The sequence below is a fragment of the Staurois parvus genome, unplaced genomic scaffold (genome assembly GCF_062004578.1).
Source record: "Staurois parvus isolate SC_StPar_1 unplaced genomic scaffold, SC_StPar_1.0 ptg000249l, whole genome shotgun sequence".
In the NCBI taxonomy this organism is placed as follows: domain Eukaryota; kingdom Metazoa; phylum Chordata; class Amphibia; order Anura; family Ranidae; genus Staurois; species Staurois parvus.
The window spans coordinates 6,128,709-6,151,516 of record NW_028318045.1 but is presented as its reverse complement, the minus strand read 5'-3'; the positions used below and the strand labels follow the sequence as shown (position 1 = coordinate 6,151,516).

General features: G+C 42.6%; 2 protein-coding genes across 3 annotated transcripts in view; one reads left to right on the top strand and one right to left on the bottom strand.

Annotated features, from left to right (window-relative positions):
• Nucleotides 1-22,808, bottom strand: part of DENND11 (DENN domain containing 11) — a 167,300-nt gene that overhangs the window by 73,814 nt on the left and 70,678 nt on the right. The gene's annotated exons all lie outside the window — the stretch shown is intronic.
• The window catches only part of AGK (acylglycerol kinase), a 131,705-nt gene that overhangs the window by 100,072 nt on the left and 8,825 nt on the right, over nucleotides 1-22,808 (top strand). The window contains exons 10-13 of the mRNA XM_089680701.1: nucleotides 1,946-2,025; nucleotides 3,118-3,175; nucleotides 17,813-17,960; nucleotides 18,768-18,865. Of these exons, the coding sequence (XP_089536827.1) occupies nucleotides 1,946-2,025; nucleotides 3,118-3,175; nucleotides 17,813-17,960; nucleotides 18,768-18,865 (384 nt within the window). The remainder of the gene's footprint in view (nucleotides 1-1,945; nucleotides 2,026-3,117; nucleotides 3,176-17,812; nucleotides 17,961-18,767; nucleotides 18,866-22,808) is intronic.

Here is a 22,808-nt window from a genome sequence, read left to right as displayed (position 1 = left end):
GTCATGACCCACTCAAGTGAGCGAGAATGCTTGTGCCATGTCCAAGGGGTTATAGCAGGTGGTGAAGAGACAATACAATGCCTTCTCACTGCCTGCCAAATGCTTTGTGAAGAGCGATATGAACACGGATGGCTCTTCAGAGAGCATCACAAATGTAAACAAGCCCTTAGGTGACACTATGACTAGCTTGGCAGTGATCAGGAACTGTGACTGGTGTGGCAGTGATTAGAGACACTGTAAGTGATGGCGATAATTAGGGACACTGACTGGCAGCATTGGTAGGTGACATTTACAGCTGGCATCACTGACATACAGTAATATCAGAGCAGCCAGCCAATATACATGATCACTGCAACAGCAGTACAATGTCACCTTAGTGGCACTGCACATGCTCTGGTGACTGCAAGTTAAAAGTTTTGCATACTGTCATCAGAGCATTGCAGTGACACCATTGTGACACTACTGCTGGGTGGAGGAGGGATGATCTGGATTTTTTTTTTTTTTTTTTTTTTTTTACTGTGATTGCTTATACATCCATCATGGCTGTATAAGCAATCATTCTGGACACTGTTCAGCTGCATTTCTGCAGCCATTGAGTACTACTGTGATAGCTGTGATTGGCCATAAGCTGTAACATGGTATAGGACTGCTGTGACCAATCACAGAGATCACAGTAGTAAACAATGGTGTTCTGAATGACTGCCTGGTTTACTTCTGGTTATGTGATCGTTGTGATTGGGCACAGCGACCGCATGGTACCAGGGCCAGTCACAGTGGCCCTGTACCCCGATCTATGACAGATCGCTCTGCTGCACACCCTTGAGGATTGACACTTGTTAAGCAGTTAAAGTGATTGTAAAGATAACATTTTTTTTAAATAACAAACATTTCATACTTACCTGCTCTGTTCACAGATTTTGTACAGAGCAACCCCAATCATCATCTTCTCAGGTCCCCTGCTGGAGCTGCTGTCTCCTCCTCTTCTCCATGTGCCACTATAGAAAGCCACTTCCTATGGTGGCACACGTGAGGGCTTGATCCTGAGCCGTGCTCTGTGTGCCCATTGACACACACAGTGCAGTTTGGGCCCTTCCACTGCTTCCTTTTCATTGGATTTGATTGACTGCAGCAGGTGCACTGAATACGGGTAGCACAGTGGCTAAATGGTTAGCACTTCCGCCTGGCAGTTCTAGGGTCGTTGGTTCGAATCCCAACCATGGCACCACCTGCCTGGAGTTTGCATGTTCTCCCTGTGCCTGCGTGGGTTTCTTCCGGGTACTCCGATTTCCTTCCACACTCCAAAGACATGCTGGTAGGTTAATTGGCTCCTGTCTAAATTGACCTTTGTATGTGTATGTATGAAAGTAAGTTAGGGATCTTAGATTGTACACTCCTTGAGGGTTAGGGACTGATCTGAATGTACAATATATATGTAAAGCTCTGCGTAAATTCATGGTGCTATAGAAGTACCTATAATAATAATAATAATAATAATCAGCTTCTTAAAAATCTACCATAACTGATGGTCATGCCGCAATACCAGATTTTACCAGCAGGGAGCATAGCAGGTGTAATATGGGATTCCCTATTATACTGAGAAACGTAAGCAAAGCTTGTAAGGAGATGTTTGAGGCTACTTAGATTCTCTGTAGCAGTAAATTAAGTTAAATAATAGTGTTTATCCATCCAGCTCAGCCTTTTACCCACTTCTAATTCTAATTCAATATATATAATAGTAGTTGTATTGATCTTAAGGAAGGTGAGTAAGAAAAGTCCAGAGAAAACAATCACGTCTCATTAGGCAAAATAAATGTGCGGTGACTGAATACACTAATCATTGCGGTGCCTGGATTCATGGACCATCACTCACTGCAAGGAATGGAAAGTGTTCTTGTCCTGGCTAACAGCTCTCGCTGTCAGTTCTGACGTGACTCTCTTTCTACAGGGAGAACAGGAGCAGCCTGTATTTGCACTGACCGGCCTGCGATGGGGAAGCTATCGAGATGCAGCAGGGGAATCTACAAAGTAAGTTCACTGAATGCATCTGCATACACAGAGATAAGTTGTCAAATGACCAAAATGATTGTACTACAGTTGTTCAAGACCTAGATTAAAGGATCTATATCTCAAAAATAAAAAATATGTGTAATACATTTAAAGTACAAGCTTGCCTTTGTTCTAAAAATCCCCTACCCCTCTCTTAAGACCCTTCAGTTCATTCAGCTGTGTCACCACCACCTCCTCTGATTGATACGGCCTCCAGTTCAGTCTGCAGCTTAGCCTGTAAAGACTTGGTGCCTATAAAAGGACATACTCGTATTGCAGAAGCAACATCCTATTAAAGTATAGGACATCAGAGATCAGAATGCACATTGTAACTTTGTAGCAAGTCACATAGTAAGAGGCTGAAGCAAGGGCTGATCTTTGTCAGGCATATGTAAACACAGCTATGAACTCCATGGGTACCACAATACACATGACTGTGGCAACTTTAAAGCAGCTGTAGATGAGTCAGGTTTTTTCGTTCAATCATCCACACAACGGTGTATGGTTGGATCGAATGTGTGGATGGGGGGAATCCTCACCATTGTATTCTGATGGCTGAGAGACTTCCCCACTGTCAAAATATACTGGTCAGTGAAGGCTATAGCCTGCAGCGTTGATCAAGCAGGGAAAATCTGACATGGCAGTTATACAGAGGTCGATTCTGTACAACCTCCCTGCCCATATATGGGTCGAAAATCAGCCAGTCCCTGCTAAACTAGCTGAATTTTGACCCGTGCATGTCCGGCTTAAGTTGGTATCTCTGTCTGTGAACGATGCCTGAACAAATATCATCTTCTTGGAGAGAAAAAAAGACTTGCATAGCTCTATTTTTGAACAATGCAGTTTCTTTAAAAAGTTAAAACATTTTTAAAGTACTTTCTTTTAAAAACTGGTAATACATTTAATGTAAGGTTTTAAGAACTGGCAGTGGAGTTTAACATGAAATAGTCTATTTGACATGGATAACCTATTTTCTGTACTTTGCTGGTAATGTGTGGTGCAGTACAGTGTGGGGGCGTCTGTAATTGTTCCCTCTTTGTTAATCACGGTCTGCTCTGATTCCTTTAACAGATATTGGTATTTGGGGCCATTGAAGACCAGGGCAGCTCATCTCTTCAGCACACTGAAGGTAACTAGGACAACATGGTCTCAGATGGCCATTAAAAATATATAGCTAACGTGACCAGTGGGCCAAACTTCCATTTGTGTTAGCAGTCTGAAAGCGTAAATTCTTTTCTGTTGTGCTCAGTAAAGAAACTGTAATAGGTGAACAGAATGAGTAGGATTCCATTTCTCACAAGTTTTCCACCAGTATAATGACATCTGATTGGTTGATATGGGCTCACTTTGCATAGTTTCTTTGCTCCCTTTTAAAGCTGAACTCCAGGCAAACAGCTGGATACATATAGTGAGTATAGAACAGTCTGGCTCCCACCCACAACATTCCACAGAAACTGTCCTACTAAAACTCACTAATGACCTAATAACTGCTAAAACCAATGGTCATTACTCCATAGTCATACTCCTTGACTTTTCCGCTGCCTTTGACACAGTCGACCACCCTCTCCTCCTCAGTAAACTCCACTCCATCGGCCTCCGTGACTCTGCTCTCTCCTGGTTCTCCTCTTACCTGTCTCAGCGCACTTTCAGTGTCACATACAACTCCTCCTCCTCCGCTCCGCTACCTCTTTCTGTTGAGGTACCCCGAGGTTCTGTTCTTGGGCCCCTCCTTTTCTCTCTTTATACCTCCTCCCTGGGCCAACTGATAACCTCCCATGGCTTCCAATACCACCTCTATGCTGATGACACCCAGATCTATCTCTCCACTCCCCAGCTCACCCCCTCTATCTCCTCATGTATCACAAATCTACTAAGCGACATATCAGCATATATGTCACATCACTACCTTAAACTCAATCTTTCAAAAACTGAGCTTGTAATATTTCCTCCTCCCCGATCTCCCACTCACGACCTTACCATTAAGATCAACAGCACAACCATTGGTCCTTCCCCTCATGTCAGGGTGCTAGGCGTAATCCTATACTCTGACCTCTCCTTTGGGCCCCACATCCACTCAGTGGCTAAATCCTGCCGCCTCAACCTCCAGAACATTTCCAAAATCTGCCCCTTCCTGACCTATGACACCACAAAACAACTTATCCACGCCTTGGTTATATCCCGCCTCAATTACTGCAACTCCCTCCTCACTGGTCTACCGTTACACAGGCTATCCCCCCTTCAGTCTATTATGAAAGCTGCTGCTAGACTCATATACCTTACCAACCAATCAACGACTGCTGCCCCTCTCTGCCAATCCCTCGACTGGCTTCCACTAACCCAACATATAAAATTCAAAATACTAACCACAGCTTACAAAGCCATCCACAACACTGCACCTAGCTACATCACCAACCTCATCCACAGATACCGCCCAAATCGCCCACTCTGCTCCTCCCATGATATCCTCCTCTCTAGCTCCCTCATCATCTCCTCCCACGCTCGCCTCCAGGACTTCTCCAGAGCCTCTCCCATCCTCTGGAACTCCCTACCACAGCATGTCCGGTCAGCCCCCACCCTGTCTGCCTTTAGGCGATCTTTGAAAACTCACTTCTTCAGGGAAGCCTACCCCACCTCCACCTAAGAACTGTACTTGAATCACCTCCGCCAGATCATCCCCGCAGCTATCACCTTTTGTATCACCTCCCCCTTCCTTTAGATTGTAAGCTCCACGAGCAGGGCCCTCATATTCCTTCTGTACTGAAATGTATTGTAATTTTATTGTCTGCCTTATATTGTAAAGCGCTGCGCAAACTGTTGGCGCTATATAAATCCTGTATAATAATAATATAGAAAAGAATTGCCCCCTTTAAAAAAAATCACATTTTGTTGCTTTGTAGCCTGAAATGAAGCCAGGCACAGTTTTTTGTTTTATCCAGCTGTATTTACTCAGTGCAGCATTTAACATCCAAGTGAAAGATATAACATCAACATGTCAGAAAAAAAAATTTAATTAATTTAATTTAAATTCAAAAACAGAATCACTGAGTTGGAAAAAGTATCACCTCCTTGTGTCAGTATTTTGTTGAACCACCTTTTGCTTTAATTCCAGCCTTTAGTCTATTGGGATATGTCGCCACTAACTTTGCACATCTAGATTTTGCAATATTTGCTCACTGTTCTTTGCAGAACTGCTCAAGTTCAGTTAAATTTTGATGGTGACGGTTTGTGGACTGCAGTCTTCAAGTCATTCCACAGATTTTCAATTTCAGTCTGAGCTCTGACTAGGCCATGCAAGGACATTCACCTTTTTCTCCTTCAACAACTGTGTGATCATTTTTGCTGTGTGCTTTGGGTGTTGAAAGGTAAACCTTCCCATTGACAACTTTCTGGCAGAGGGCAGCAGATTTTCTTCAAGAATTTGACGGTATTTTGCTCCATCCATTTTGTTCTTGTATCCTGACAAGTGCTCCAGTCCGTGCTGCAGAAAAACACCCCCATAACAGGATATTACCACCGCCATGCTTTACTGTAGATATGGTGTTCTCTGGATGGTGAGCTGTATTGGATTTCTAACAGACATATCATTTGGCGTTGAGGCCAAATAGTTAAATTCTGCCCATAACACCTCTTTTCATGTGGCCTCAGAAGGTGCGTTTTGGCAAACCTCATTTGTGACTGCAGGTGGCCATTCTTGAGGAGTGGCTTTTTTTTTGCAAACCTCCCATACAAGCCACATTTGCAGAGAATTTGTTATATTGTTGTAACATGCACACAACAACCACTCTTTGTCATAAATTCCTGCAACTGCTTCAGAGTTGCTGTAGGCCTCTTGGTATCCTCTCTGACCAATTTCCTCCTGTCTTTTTCATCCAGTTTGGAGTGACGTCCTGACTCAGGGAGAGTCTGTGTTGTACCAGATACCGTCCACTTCTTAATGATAGACTTCACTGTGCTTCTAGGCATTGATTAAGCATTTGAAATTTTTTTGTATCCATCTCCTGACTTGTGACTTTCCACAACTTTATCCCAAAGATCTTTAGACAGTACCTTGCCAACTATAGTTGATTGTTTGCTTCAGTTGCACTATCAGGGACTGAAATGCTCCTGGAAAGCTCTTTTCATGCTGAGCTAATCAAAACGACCACAGCTGAGCACCGTTGAAAGTCAAATGGCTTTTTGTGCTATTGAGAAGGTGATTAGCTACACCTTATAATATCAATATGCAGCCCTAATAAAAATGTGTGTTATAATCAATGATTACCATTGTGATTGTAGAAAAGAAAGGAAACATCATAAATAAGAAATAAGGAATAGTGAATACTCCAATGAAGAAACAAAATGGACAGTATAACAAATTAAAATATATAAGTCCTCTAAATATCGTAATAGTCCCAAAAATAGTGATGTGATCAAATCAACAAAATGTAGTGACTTCTGTGACTTCTGCACTACAGCTCCATCATAATGCACTCACCAGAAGTAAGTAGCAAGCCCAGAGTGGAATGACAATAAGGGGTGTTCCTGCTTGTTCCTCCTGCCGGTGACTCGGTTGAAGGTGGGATCTCTCCAGAAGCCAGTGATACACCAAATGAACAATCAAAAGTAGAGTAGCCAAGTCTCCATCTTCAGCCCACGGTGATCCAAGAAAAGGGATTTCTCCTAGAGGTCAAGCTCATAGACCGAGCCGGAAACAGTATCATATAGTGTAGTATGTTTTATTAAAAAGATAGCAACCACATGGAGCATAAAATCATCAATGGATAAAAAGCACTTACAAAGATGGCCTCCGGATGATAACATAGACGCACGTAGGCTCCTCACTGACGTGTTTCGTGCGCACGCACGTTCTCAAAGGGATCCACCTAGCGCCGACGCCATGACAGTGTATGCCTTATATAGGCCTGAGGCCACGTGGTACAAAAGTCATTTTCCAACTTAGTGATTCTGTTTTTTATTTTTTTTCTGACATGTTGGTGTTATATCTTTCACTTGGATATTATAAGTTGCACTTAAATGCAGGTGGATAAAACAAAAACTGTGTCTGTCTTCATTTCAGCCTGCAAAGCAACAAAATTTGGTTATTTTACAGGGGGGGTGATTTTTTTTTATACCCACTTTAGCTAACTATAATGGAATACATATGGAAGCTGTTTTACCTGTAAAAGGATTTGTATTTCTGTCTGTCCACTCTTGAAATGTACACAGATTTGCTAGAACAGCCCTGTCTAGCAAGGAAAGGGACCTGGTGTTTCTCTGCTGCATTTTTATTTTTACTTGCAAGTCTCTGGACCCTGTATCTGGACAATGAAAGGGAAGAAGCAGGCTGATGAGCTAATTTCTCTGTGACTCCACTCTTTCCTTCTGTCAACATGCTGCTTGCATTGTTGCACACCAGGTTGGCTCATTGTGCTGCTTACAACTTCCCCTCTATAGGCTCTTCTGTAAAGGAGACTGCAAGAGGATTATACTGGGTCAAATTCAGATACATACTGTACAGTGCTTGTAATTAAAGCTGAACTGTACCTATAAAGGGAGGCCCTAGAGAATAAAATTATGGGGGTTGAAATGTTTTATGTCACGCCGTATTTGGAAAAAATACATTTGAATGAATTTTAGTGAACACAATATAATACCCAGTTTTTCAGTAAAACATAAAAGTTAAATGTTAATAAAACAGAATAAAAAGATACCAAGCATGTCATGCTTTAAAATTGTGCACGCCCGTAGAACGGCAACAATCTACAGTATATTAAGTTTTCCATAGGCGATGATTTAAAAGTCTTTACAGGTTACCACTTTAGATTTACACAGGAGGGCTGGTGCTATATTTATTGCTCTCGCTCTGATGCTTGTGGTGATACCTCACACGTATGGTGTGATTGCTGTTTACGTATGCGTGCCGGACCAACGCATGTGTTCACCTTTGTGCACGTACACGGGACAGTGGGGGGGGGGCTTTAAAAAAATGTTTATTTTTATTTATTTTATTTCATTTTTTAAAATTTTGTGCTGAACCTTTACAACGGATGTGTACATCAGCCTGATCACTTCCACCTGACAGTCAGCTTGTCAGATTTACACAGCTACAACAGCCACGGATGTGTGTAAACCCCGCACTAATGCCGATGTATGCTGTGTGTTGGTGTTAATAAAAGTATTAATTACATTTTAATTCATACAGAGCTGCATTATTTTATGCCTTTTTTAGCTGCCTGTAGTTCAGTTTTAAAGGTAAAGGTAGCAAAAGTGTATATTCTTAAATGAGAGAGGTTGGTGAAATACTTATTTGCAGAAGGAGAGTTCGCCGTGTATGACAGCAGGCAGTATGTGCAGGAAGGAAGGCCAGAGAATATGACAGAGAAAGGGTGGGGGGGGGGTTTCAAGAGAAGAGTACAGAGGTTTCTACAGAGGGTCCAGTAATTGGGCCTACTAAAATTGAAGCAGTGTGGCAGTGGAATTGTGGACAGTGGAGGTTGAAAAGTAGACAACAAATTTTCGTCACATTCTCAACATGGACTCTGCCATGAAGTCCAGGAACTAGTGAAGGTTGTGGGCATGGGAGATTGGACAGGGCTCAGTTGTTTGGGATTAGTTAAGCATGATGGAATGGCACAGTGGAGATCAGATTTCTACTGCACTAGAATCAGTGGAGATTGGATGCAGAGGGGTTAATGCATACCCACCGGGCCTGAAGGAAATATTACACATATGGTGAGGACTGAGGGAATATCACATATGTGCAGAAGAATTTGAGCTGAGGGGTAAATGCACCTTTTCTGGGCTTGGGCGCTAAGGGTTAAATGGTTACATGATGGGGACAGGTCACTGAGGGGTTAATGTACACACACTAAGGGCCAGTTCCCACTACATGCGTTTCAGTGTGCTTTTTTCTGCATCCAAAACGCAAAGAAAGTAAGTTATATAGTTGTCAGTGTCATAGTTCATATCAGGGCTTGCAATTCCAGTGTGTTCTGGTTGCAGAACAAAAAGGAGAACAGGCTGCATTTTTCCTGCACAGAACTTTACTGGAACATAGTAAAACACATCAAAAACACATTGGAATGCACATGTCTCTATTTAAATTGAAGAAAAAGAAAAGGGGAAAAAATGAACTGGAATGCATAAAAAACGCATCAAAAATGCACATGCGGGAACGCATCTGGATCTCTGCATTTCTATAATGTGAACTGACCCTAAATGTCCATCATGGAGGTGTTGAAGCACCTGCTCATGAAGCACATCATATACATTCCTGACAGGTCACTGAGGAATTAATGCTTATAAGCATGTTAACCCCCCCTTCTATGGTGACTGATCGCTGAGGGGTTAATGTACATGCACTGCAGACGGGTCACTAATGGCTCAATGCACATACAGTATACTGTAGTTTGGGCCCTGATCGGGTATTGCGCATACACTGCACCTTGGTCATTCATAGGTAATGCACATACAGTATACTGTAGTTTGGGCCCTGATCGGGTATTGTACATACACTGCAGCTTGGTCATTGACCGGTAATGCACATACAGTATACTGTAGTTTGGGCCCTGATCAGGTATTGCGCATACACTGCAGCATGGTCATTGATAGGTAATGCACATACAGTATACTGTAGTTTGGGCCCTGATCAGGTATTGCGCATACACTGCAGCGTGGTCATTCATAGGTAATGCACATACTGTACTGGTGTAAATCTGGCTATAGTGCTTTGTGTACTGGAGGGGCATCTCGACACTAATATGAATACTGGGGACCGATATGCATTTGCAGGGAGCAGGATGCAGAGGAAAGACCAATGTGTATCCAAACTTACACATACACTATCCTGGAATATACAATAGGAAATAAAGAGAAATGTTCCCCTTCTGAGAAGGGAAGGGGGGTGGAGACTACTGCTCAACTGAGCTTCACTCTGTGTGATGAATCTCCATGCAGTGTGTTTGAGCCCTGTGTGCAATGTCTGTGGGAAGGACATGGACAGTCTGCAATAACTAGTTTGTGTAGTGGGATTGTGTGACTACAGACTGAGGACTGAGGAACCTCTTTGGAGGGTGTCTGCTGGAGGAGGGGAAAGGCCAATGTGTGTACTGCAGGTATGATCTCACAGGGGTAAGACCAGAAAAGAGACTAAATTGCACAGTTGCAAAGGGAAACTAGAACTTAGAAACGATATAAGATGTAAGGCTGGCCATACATTATACAATTTTCTTGAGAATTTTGCTTTAGATTTACCAAAAACCATATAATATGAGGTCACACCTAAACAACACTTTCAGCTGTGTCCAATTAGGCAGGCCTTGCTCTACATAGTTGAAGGTAAATCTAAAGAAAATTGGTCAGAAAATTGTATAGTGTATGTCCAGCCTAAGTCTTTAAATGACTTTGCAGATAAACATATACAAGGAATAATCTCCAAGTAAATAAATGTACCGAGTGTGTTAGCATTTTTAAAAAATATATATATAATTTTTATGTATAATTTTTAGTTCTGTATGTATATGGTGGCAGACCTATTTGCCTTTTACAAGCTCAGGCTCTGATTCTTGCTCTGCAGTGCTAAACAAGTACGTTTCTGCTCCTTCTCACAATGCAAGTCTAGAAGTCCACTGACTCACTGAAAACAACACCAAAAAAACAAGCTTCAACTACTCCTGACTCGCCATGAGGCATAAATTGTGCCAGGACGCTAACGCTTCAGTGTGAACATATGTGCTGCCATATGTATAATTTTCATAGGTGTTAGAGGAGCGTTAAAAATGCCCCTTAAACGCCTGCTTACAAAGCTAGTGTGAACCTAGCCTTAATGTTTCTTATGCAGCTTGGCAATGGATCACAAGAACACTACTTCTTTCGGACCTGATTAATCAGATCCTGTATCCTTGGCATGGCATTCTTAAAGTGGTACAGACCTCAGAGGCAAACACTCACTGCTGTGACCCAAGGCTTTAACCACTTGAGCTCCTGAGGATTTACCCTCCTTAATGACCAGGCCTCTTTTTGCTACTCGGCGCTGCACTAATTCAACTGATAATTGCGCGGTCATCTAATGCTGCACCCAAACAAAATTTATGTCCTTTTTTCACACAAATAGAGCTTTCTTTCGGTGTAATTTGATCACCTGTGAGCCTTTTATTTTTCACACTATAAACAAAAAAAAGCCAAAAATTTTGAAGAAAAACAATATTTTTTATTTTCAGCTATAAAAAATATATAGTAAACTCAAAGTTGGTTATAAATTTAGGCCAAAATGTATTCTGCTCCATGTTTTTGTTAAAAAAAATCCCAATAAGTGTATATTGATTGCTTTGTGTGAAAGTTATAGCGTCTACAAACTATGGTATAAATACTGCAATTTATGCCATTTTTCTGCTATACAGCGCTGCGCTAGTTTAACAGACAATTGCGCGGTCATGCAATATGGTACATAAATGAAATTTACATCCTTTTTTCCCCACAAATTGAGCTTTCTTTCGGTGGTATTTGATCGCCTGTGCGGTTTTTATTTTTTGTGCTATTAAAAAAAAAGGCTGACAATTTTGAGGAAGAAAAAATCAATATTTTGGACTATAAAACATGTCCAGTAAAAAAAAAATGCAAAAATCAAATTTAGTCATACATTTCTGCCAAAATGCATTCTGCGACATGTCTTTGCTAAAAAAAAAAACCCAATACATGTAAATTAATTGGTTTACGTGAAAGTTATAGCGTTTACAAATGGCGGGAAAGATACTGGGATTTTTAGGGTTTTTTTTATACTAATAATGGCGGCGATCAGCGAATTATGGCGGCAATCAGGGACTTATGGCAGCAACCAGCGACTTATGGCGGGACTGCAGCGGACATTCTGACATTGGGGGGTACTGACTTGGGGTCACTGACATCCCCAAAAACACTAATACAGTGATCAGTGCAAAAAAAAAAAAAAACTGACACTGTACTAATGGCAATGGGGAGGAAGGGGTTAACTTTATTTTGCAGGGAAGGGTTATAGGAGTGAGGGGAGTGTTTTACTAGGGGGCGGGGGTGTGTACTGGGCGGGACAAGGCTGATCGAGAAAGAGAAAGTGTTCTTTCTCGATCAGCTCATCCTCGAGCTGACAGGGAAGTGACAGACAGCACAGCTACTTCAGCTGTGCTGTCTGTCACTGTTTGCTGCCGATCACCAGGACATTATTATTATTATTATTATTATTATACAGTATTTATAAAGCACCAATAGTTCACTCAGCGCTGTACATTACAAAGGGGGACAGAACATGTGACAGAACAATACCAATACAATGCAAAACATGAGGGGATCGAGGGCCCTGCTCTTTCGAGCTTACAATCTAGAAGGGACGGGATAGTGGCACAGGAGGAGATAGCTGTGGGGAATGGAGTGGTAGGAAGAGTGGAGGGGTCGGTCAAGTTAGCAGGGGGTAGGCTTCCCTGAAGAGATGGGTTTTCAGGGTGCGCCTAAAGGAGAGGAGAGTAGGTGATATCTGATGGGTTGGGGAAGGGAGTTCCAGAGGATGGGTGACACCCTGGAGAAGTCCTGGAGGCGGGCATGGGAGGAGGAGACCAGGGAACTAGAGAGAAGGGGGCCTTGTGAGGAGCGGAGTGTGCGTGCTGGGTGGTACTTGGATATTAGGTCGGTGAAGTAGTTCGGGGCACTATGGTGGACAGCTTTGTACGTCAGTGTTAGGATTTTAAATTTGATCCGTTGCGCAATCGGAAGCCAGTGGAGGGATTGGCAGAGGGGGGGTGGCGGAAACGGAGCGGTTGGAAAGGTGAATGAGTCTGGCAGCCGTGTTCAGGATCGACTGAAGCGGGGATAGCCAGCAGCGAGGAAGGCCAGTGAGGAGGGAGTTGCTAAGGAGCGGCTGTGACCCGGCGACTGACATCTGCGGCGGTGATCCGCGGGACAAATAGGGCGGCAGCGCGCCTCGCGTGCGCCCCCTATTTGTTTACAAAACACACGTTTTAAAACTTGGTTTTGCCTGCGAGTGCCGCCCTGCCGCCGTATATGTACAGTGGCTGGGCGGCATGTAGCTAAGCTGGCCATAGATGATTTGTTGTTTTTTTTGTTTTTTTTTTTCATTCTGCCAACAGGCAGAACAAAAAGAAAAAGTGAACGGATTCCTCCATCCACACAGCCTAACTCTCCGCTGTCAGAATACACTGATCTGCAGCTGGCTAATCTAGAAAAATTTTCCCACAAGTCAGTTCGACAATAGTCAGTTTAGTGATCGACTTCTGTCAAACAGGTACAGCCTCACATGGATCAAAATTTCGCCAGTCCCTGCTGAACCAGCTGAATTTCAATCCATCTACTGATAGTTTTAACCTTTAACGGCATCTGGCATCCGAAGCATGGAGAAGGACAAACATCATTCTCTATACTGATACTGAAAACTTTAATGGGAATGTGTTCCATATATAAAGTTCATATTAAAAGTCAGCTTACTTTTTCGAAGTTCATTGGTGCGCCTATCTACCAAGTTATTGAGCATAGCAAGAGATGATTATCTGCTAACGATCAGGAGAAGTACAATGCTTTTTTTGTTCTTTCCATATGGTGTGAAGATTTGCCTCTCTAGAGTTACAATTACCAGACCTGAGTCACAGCTACAATTTAGAACCTAAGTGCACATAATGATATTTATAACGACGAACTTTGACGGAAAGAGACAGGACCGAAGCACGTTCACAAAGCTCTGACTGATGAGGGCTCGGAAGTGGAAACAGAACATGCAATTAGGGCAGACGGAGGTGATATTTTGGGCTGAATGGACCTGTTTTAGCAGCATTTATGTGCACTGCTAAGATTAACAGTGAGTGACAGATCACTTAAACTCTTTTTGCATAACAGTGAAAAGAGATGGTTATTGAGCTAATATCTTTACTGATCTGAGCTGTTTGATATAATCTTACCAGGTGGATCTATTTTTAGGGCATTCTTTTTTTCTGCTGGTAGACAATTTAGTTTTATTATTTTATCTTGTATCTTACATGCAGTGCCACCTCTGAGGAAAAATTCAGTTTCCTACTATTATAATTATTTTCTTTTTTTTTTTTTATCTTGCCTCCCCTGCAAAAGAAAAAAAAAATCCCTGTAGTCAGAGAGGGACAGATACTGAGAATAGAGATTCTTTTTTTTTTTTTTTTTTCCATTAAGGGACGCAGGTATCCAGATACAGTCAGGTTTTACTGCTGCCTACAGGAGGATTGAACAATGGCAAACAGAAAACTGGTATGCTACTCCTTCGTATAACCCAGCAAGCCTATTTTTTTTGTTTTGCTAGTGTCCTAGGAGTACGGATACCTGTTCTTCAGCTTTGCTCAGAAAAGTCTAGCCAACTTTTGCTAGGCTTTTTTTCGACTTTGTCTTCCATCAAGATATCTTGCTACATGGCTGCTTGAGCTGGTCTATATAGCAGCTATCTGGATTTGTGTTTCCTCAGCAATAACTTTTGGGGCCTTACCTGGGCCATGCTAGACTGGATGTGCAGTGGTAACCTGGATTCTGCATTGTGGCACTTTCCATACCTGTGTGTACTGGACCTCAGTGTCCAGATCCATGGCATGGCCCAAGAACATGACCCTATCTAAAGGCTTATTTTGTGAGTAAGGTCATTCAGGGTAAAGTACCAGACCTGGATTCTCAGTGTCGCCCAGGAACACCTGCTAATTCTCAGAGCACCCACCCCTGTGTCCAGTCTAGTGCCTTGCCATCCCCATTGTGGGATGCTCCAATGACCTAATGGGAAAAGAGTCAGCTTTATGGATCTTTATAATCATTACTTTCTCATAGAGGCTAACTCCTGCAATATCAGGTGGGATCAGGCCAACTTAGCTCTGCCATCTTTGCCCTGCCAACTTTGCCTGGTTCCAGTGTTGGGGAGTTACATGTCACCAGTGAGCAAGGCAGCTCAGCTTAAGCCCTTGTAAAAAGAAGAAAAAAAAAAAAAAACCCCAAACCCTGTCCAATCTGATCAGATAGGAAGTTCACCCCTTCAGCTTCATTGAGGGAGTGTAGGATGTTGGGGGAACCCTCCTGAGGGTGGTCTTTCCATCTCCTAATTTTTCCCAATCTCTTTCAGTCCCTCCTTCCCACCTGTTGTCACAAGCTTGATTTCTGAGTAGGCCTGTCAACCAGGGAGTCTCATAAACCTTCAGCCTTTTCAGGTAACTGGGGTAGTTTCTTCCATTCATACCTGGGATATTCCACTTGCAGAAGTACCCCATCCATAGGTATCTGAACTGAGAGGAGAGGTTTGTGCACTGGGGTACATCTCAGATCTTAGGTGGCAGGGTAAAACCATTGCTGGCGTGCCCTTTGCCTCCCTGAATTGTCCGCAGGTGGACTATGTGATGGACTTGGTATCAGGCCCTGGACAGCTTGGGGTTTATTTACTAAAGCTGGAGAGTCCAAAATCAGACTCCCTTCTGCATAGAAACCAATCAGCTTCCAGGTTTCATTGCCAAAGCTTCATTAAACAAGCTGAGGTTAGAAGCTGATTGGTTTCTATGCAGAAGGGAGTCTGATTTTGGACTCTCCAGCTTTAGTAAATAAACCCCCTTGTGACAAATGGCTGGTCAAACTTACACCGAGTTGTTACTGATACACCTCAATGGCACTCTCATCCTCACCCTGCTCAAAGATTTTCCAGCTTGTGGGACCACAATCTATGTGCCTGCCAACTGAGAGAAATTGTCACAGGGTATGCATAACTAAATAAATCACTGCCTACAAAAATGTTTATTGTAAAATATCATTCACAATATTCACAATAACAATTATGACTTAAAGCGATCGTAAATTGCAAAGAAAAAGTATTGGGCCCCTGCAGTTCTAATTCTAATTGCATGGCACCCGCACTGGAAATCGCAACCATACTGGGAACCTTGGTTCCTGTGCAGGCTGCGATTTCCCAAGTAGTGCAGGGACATCTTCCCTGCATGTCCCGGGGCACAGGAGTCCATTCAAATGAATGGGCTCTCCTGCCCGCCCAAATCGCAGCCCTCATATCCGCACGTATGTAAACCAGGGGTAAATGAGCTTCAACATGCTTTTTCTTCAGCAGTGGAGTGTTGTACAGTGAGTGTACATACAGGCCATAGCGGTTGAGTACATTACTTATTGTTTTCTTTGAAACTATTGTACCTGCTAATTCCAGGTCTTTCTGAAGCTCTCCACAAGTGGTCCTTGGCTCCTGGACAACTCTTCTGATAATTTTTGTTCACTCCTCTGTCAGAAATCTTGCAAGGAGCACCTAGTTGTGGTCAGTTTATAGTGAAATTATGTTCTGTTCACTTCTGGATTATGGCACCAACAGTGCTCACTGGAACATTCAGAAGTTTAGAAATCCTTCTGTAACCAATGCCATCAGTATATTTTGCAACAATAAAGTTGCAACGGTCTTGAGAGAGCTCTTTGCTTTTACCCATCATGTGATGGTTCTTGAGTGATAACTTGGTAAGGAGACATCTTTTTATAGGCCATCAGTTGAGACTGAACCAGCTGATATTACTTTGCACTGACAAGGAGCAGGATTGCTTTCTAATTACTGATAGATTTCAGCTGGTGTCTTGGCTTTCCATGCCTTTTTGCGCCTCTCTTTCTTCTTGTGTTCAATGCTTTTTCCCTGTGCCATTCCATTTTATTACACATAACCTAATTTCTGTGTTTTGGTTTCTTTATATGTAGGGATTTCATGAGTTGTTAATCACTTTCCCGGCACCCTATAGCAGATATACTGCTACTGGGCGGCAAGGGTGTGCAAAATTTTATATATATATATATATATATATATATATATATATATATATATATATATATATATATATATATACATACATACACACACACACACGTGATTTTGCATTTATTTATTTCTGTGATCTGGGTATGCACACTTCTTACTGTTGCTGAATAGTATGCATTACAGGACTACCAAGTTTTTTGTAAAGCTGTAAAGTATAAAATCGGCTACTAATGCAGTTATATATTCATTAAAAATCATTAAATGTATTAGTAAATACAACTAGTGTACAACAACTGTCTACCCCCACCACCACCATAAACAGCTGTAAAACAAAATTCAGAGTGGGAAAAGAAGGTTTACCTAATGAGACTCTACTGCATGCACATATGCTGACAGGGAACATACTGACAGCACAGTGGTGTAAAGTGAGCGGAGGGATGGCCTATCAGTGTGTTGCTACTACTTCATTATTCAATTAGCAGGCTGGGGGTTTGTTCCTTATAAAGATTTTCTGTTGCAGCAAAATATTTGGCTGTGCTGTCTCATACAGATTTCTGAATCACTTAACTGTCTGAACACACTTATAAATTCTCTAGCAGGAAACACAATTCCTGTTGATGTCTTTCAACTATGCATTTAAAGTCAACTTTCATAAGACAAAATGAACTAATCCACAACAGCCAATCAGAATTATTAGTCTTCCTTTTCTAGATGGGAGGCTCCCTGGGGTCTAATAGTCACTGTCCTGTCATCCTCCTGCTGTTCTGATAACATGCTTTCCCCCAGTCCCCAAGTCAAATAACAGACCCCCCAATGTATGTTTATATTCCTTTCTGCTTTGGGGCTGTTATAAATCATTCATAGGTCTGCATGCACAGTTATAAATCTTTTTTAAACTCAACTGCAATTGACTTCAACTGCAGTCGGTTAAAGATGGTGGTAGGAAATTCTTCCAGACTCTTACGGGGGTGGGGGAGAATTTCTAAATAAAGGGTACCAGTCATGCTGCTATTGTTTCAGGAATGGCCCCAGAGACATCAGGCCTCCATCTCGTTCTTGGGACCCACCGAGCGCCCTCCAGAGGAACCTGAGGAAAAGCCAAGACGCCCACCTCTTCATGTTAGGATATACCGAAGGCTTGCCAACTACTGGTCACCCCCAAAAGTTGGTAAGCTTTTCCTTTGTTTGGCATTTTTTTCTGATATGCTTCATCCGAAACATTGTTCATTGTGTAGGCAGCTGTGTGAAAATGTTGATTTACTGGGTTTCTGCATGAAATTGCTCCTAAAAATGCTCTGGGCTACATCAAAGTCTTAATAATAAACAAACAGTCTTATTTAGCTGACTACACATATGATTTTACTTTGCTATATCTGTACTGAACTAGTATTATAAACTATTGATGCCACGGACGGAAAAGGGACACAGTTAAATCTGAAGTCCAGTCATTTTTAAATTTGTGCAATAATTATAATGCACTATAATCTTGTATATTGCTGATCAATAAATGTCACACACCAAAAACAAAGTCCAGTCATGGACCCCCTGCCTCCCTCGTAATGCCCAAGCTACTTACCTAAATTTGTGGACCCAAGAAAATACCAGGTCCCAAGTTACGGCACAGTGAGGGATGGCAACTCGTCCTGACAGCAAAATGAGTTGTCGAAGCTGGCTGCCACCTCCTGCTCTCCACACATACCTGCTGTCCATCGCTGTGGTGTCCTGCCTCTCTGGTCTGCAGTAATGTGTAAGAGGCAGGAAGGGGCTGGCAAGTATGCATAGGCACTCCTAGGTACCTGCAGGCAATATTTGTTTTGTTTTACCTTAACATTACAGGTCTTCTTTAAATGGATGAAATACCAGGTATTTGTGTGTTATTGTCCTCATAGTGACCCCAGTAGTGGGCACTTACAGTAAAATTCTGTATAGGCTGAGATTACAATTATTGACAGTATTTCCATCTTCCATTTTTCAGAGGTTCCTGTGGAAGCTCCTCCTGAACAGTGGGAAGAGGTTCAGCTTTCAGCGGTTGAGCTGACCATCAGTACCCAGAACTATCCTCCAGACCTAACCGTAAGTTTGTGACACATACAGCCAACCTACTGTATATGTGTCCTTCCCACACTTGAAAAAAAGAGCAAACAGATGGCGCAAACACCAAGTGCATTATCCAAGGTTTATTTAAAAGTCAAAAAGACGAAAACATACAGACATAGCATGTGTGTAAAGCTTTCTATGATAATGGAGATGGCCACAACAATGGGCAGGGTGTTCCGACTGTCAGTGTGGTCTGCTTACTGACGCTTTTCGGGGACAAATCCCTTTCCTCAGAGCTAGTCAAAAGGGATTTGTCGTAGTGGATAATGCATTAGGTGTTTGCGCCACCTGTTTGCTCTTTTTCCAGTTGTTGATTTCCCCCGTGTGAGGAAGGTTGCATCCCCAAAGTGCTATCCATAGGCCACCTTTTGCCCTGGTTCCCCTGGCCTTCCTTTGGCAATTGATTCCTGGAGCGCTGGCCACCAGACGAGCAGGACCACCATATATGGACCTCATCTCCACGTTGGCCACAGCCCCTGAAACATCTATCACTATATGATGGGTTTGAATGAGCTATGCGGGCCGGGACCCAATACCAGCGGAGAAGGACTTTATAGGCTGCCTCCACAGTGACAGTATTGAAAGAACATTTGACTACAGCAGACCAGGCATTGCTCCAGTCCTCCAGGTCTATGGGGGCTGTTACATCTCATTCCCATTTAGAAATGTATTTCTTCATATTCAATTGTTGGTCATAACAGAATGGCATAATCATAAAACAAAACATGGTAACAAATAAACAAATGAATGACCCCTATTCAAAAGTCTGGATACCCTTAGTTGTTAATACTGTGTATTGCCCCCTTTAGCATCAATGACAACGTGCAGTCTTTTCTAATTTTCTAGTTGTCTACGAGGCCCTGAATTCTTGCCTATTTGTCTTGGCAAAATGCCTTCAGGTCATGCAAAGTTTTTGGTTGTCTTGCATGAACCACACATTTGAGATCTCCCCAGCATGGCTCAATGATATTAAGGTCAGAAGACGCTAATGGCCACTCTAGAATCTTCACCTTTTTCTGCTGTAACCATTGGAGAGTCGACTTGACCTTGTGCTTAGGGTCATTGTTGTGCTAGAAAGTCCAAGAGTGTCCCATGTGCATCTTTCGTGCAGAAGCAAATTATCTGGCAGTATTTTCTCATAACATGCTGCATTTATCTTGCCCTCAATTTTCACAAGATTCCCTGTGCCTTTAGAGCTATCACACCCTGAAAACATCAGTGAGCCACCACGCTGTACAGTAGAGATGGTATTCTTGTAGCTGTTGACCCCTCTCCAAACCTAGCGCTTATGGTTGTGCTATCCATATCCATGGTTGTGACCATAAAGCTCTATTTTGGTCTTGTCACTCCATAATACAGTGTGCCAGAAGCTGTGAGGTGTGTCAAGGTGTTGTCGGGCAAATTGTAACCAGGCTTTTTTGTGGCATTGGCGCAGTAATGGATTCATTTTGGCATCTCAAACATGCAGCTCATTTTTGTTCAAGTATCGTCATATTGTACTCCGTGAAACAACCACACCATCTTTTTTTCCAGAGAAGCCTGAGGTTACCTGTGGGTTTTTTTTTTGTATCCCAAATAAGTCTTTGGCAGTTGTGGCTGCAATCTTTCTTGGTCTACCTGACCTTGGCTTGGTATCAAGAGATCCCCGAATTTTCCACTGCTTTATAAGTGATTAAACGGTATTGACTGGCAAGGCTTTGGATATCTTTTTGTATCCTTTTCCATTTTTATTAAGTTCCATTACATTGCTGTGCAGGTCTTTTGACAGTTACAGTATTTTCTGCTCCCCATGGCTCAATATCTAGCCTGCTCAGTGCATCCATGTGAGAGCTAACAAACTCATTGTCTACTTATACATAGACCTTAATTGCAATTTAAAGAGGAGCTCCACCCAAAAGGGGAAATTCCGCTTTAAGACTTTGTCCCCTGCTCAGGATTGGCACCTTTTGGGGAGCGGGTACCTGAATTTGCCAGGTACACGCTCCCACTTCCGGGGCGATCGCCTAAGTTGATTGGAAGCGGAAGTTGTCCTCCTCCTCCCTCCCCATAGTCTTCTGAGACATGTGACAGGTCCCAGAAGACTATGGGACCATTCACAAAGCGCTGCGCTACTTGTGCATGCGCAGTGGCCACCCGGCTGTGAAGCCGCAAGCTGTCACAGCCGTGTGCATACACTGCAGATGCCGGGGAGAGAAGACGGCTGGTGAAATCAGCCATGGTGAGGACACCACTGGACCGCGGGAAAGATAAGTGTCTGTATTTTAAAACTCAGCAGCTACAGTTTTTGTAGCTGCTGCCTTTTTTTTTTGTTTGTTTAAATTCAACTGGAACTCCGCTTTAAAAAGCCACAGTTGTGGGAAATTAAACTTTAATGGCCATTTTAACCTGTGTGTGTCACCTTATGCGTCTGTACCAAGGCCAAACATTCCAAGGCATGTAAGCTTCTGATCACAGTCATTTGGGTGATTTCTGTTATTATGATTTAAAAAGGAGCCAAACAATTATGTGATAATAAATGCCAAAATTTCACTATTTCTGCCAGGGAAACTTTGCAGACTTTTGAGTACAACTGTATATTGGCAAGCTTGAAAAAAGGAGAGGCAGCATACAAAACAGATAAAGGGAACCCCATTTCCCCATAACATCCGCTTACTAGATTTCTGGCAAGATCAACATGTATTTTCTGCACCTATCGTACAGATAAAATAAATAATTTTCGTCAATTTTCATTTTTAAAATGATTGTAAAGATACGAGTTAAAAAACAAACATGTCATACTTTCCTGCTCTGTGCAATGGTTTTGCACAGAGCAGCCCTGATCCTCCTCTTCTCGGGTCCCCCACCAGCGCTCCTGGTCCCTTCCCCTCCGAGTGCCTCCAGAGTAAGCTGCTCGCTGTGGGGGCACTTGTGTGCTCGCTCCGGAACTGGTCCTTTATGTCCATAATTTCATCAAGTGAGACATTTTTGGACATCGGGCACTCCTCTCCATTCACCCAACTGTATGTTTATAAGACACACAGAGCACTACTCTGCTCTGCCCCCTCCTCACTGGCTGTGATTGAGGTAATGAGGAGGTAGAGACCTGGGAGAGCCGAGGTTCCTGTGCACATCGCTGGATTGGGATCAGTAAGTATTGGGGGAGGGAGGGGGCTGAGGGGGGAGCTCCACACTTAAAGGCTTTTTACATTCAAGCATAGAATGCATGAAGGTAAAACACCTTCAGCCTTTACAACCTTTAACAGACTAATTTGGAGCACATAGGTTTACATACATTTTAAGTGAATTTTGTGTTTATCCTGCAGTTTTCTGAGTCCATAGTCAATAAAATTTATACAATGTAAAAAAAAATAAAAATCTGCCATTTTATTTTTGCAGAATAGGCTCAATTCCCAATGCATGCACACCAGGATAAGTGTACTTCTTTTCAAAAAAGGGCATTTCTTTCAGTGGAGCCCCATGAGATTTAAAAGTCATATGGTTAATTGGACATTATCCTTATGTTTAAAGCTTTGTGAATTAAACTTAAAGCTAAAGTTTAATTGATTCCTATATTCCCCTTCAGCAACATTCTAATGTACTTTTTAAATACAGCATTGTTTCTTATTGCATACCTTTTTTTAGACCCAGTGACATCATCACTGGGTCTCTGAGGTTCTCTGCAGTGCAGCCATGGCTGGTGGGAAGGTCCAGCAGCGTGCTATACATAGCTTTCTGAAAACATTACAGCACCCTGCCTCAGTACACCTCTTAAAGTTCCCTTCGCCCTAACGAAAGCAGTGGGCTGGCTCTTGCAAATATGAAAATGCCTTGATGAATGAATGTTAGTCTTGAGTGGGAGTTTCTAGGCAAGCTGTATTTGCATGCATACCACCATATGTATTGCTGAGCGTCCATGATTAAAGAACACAAATACATTAAA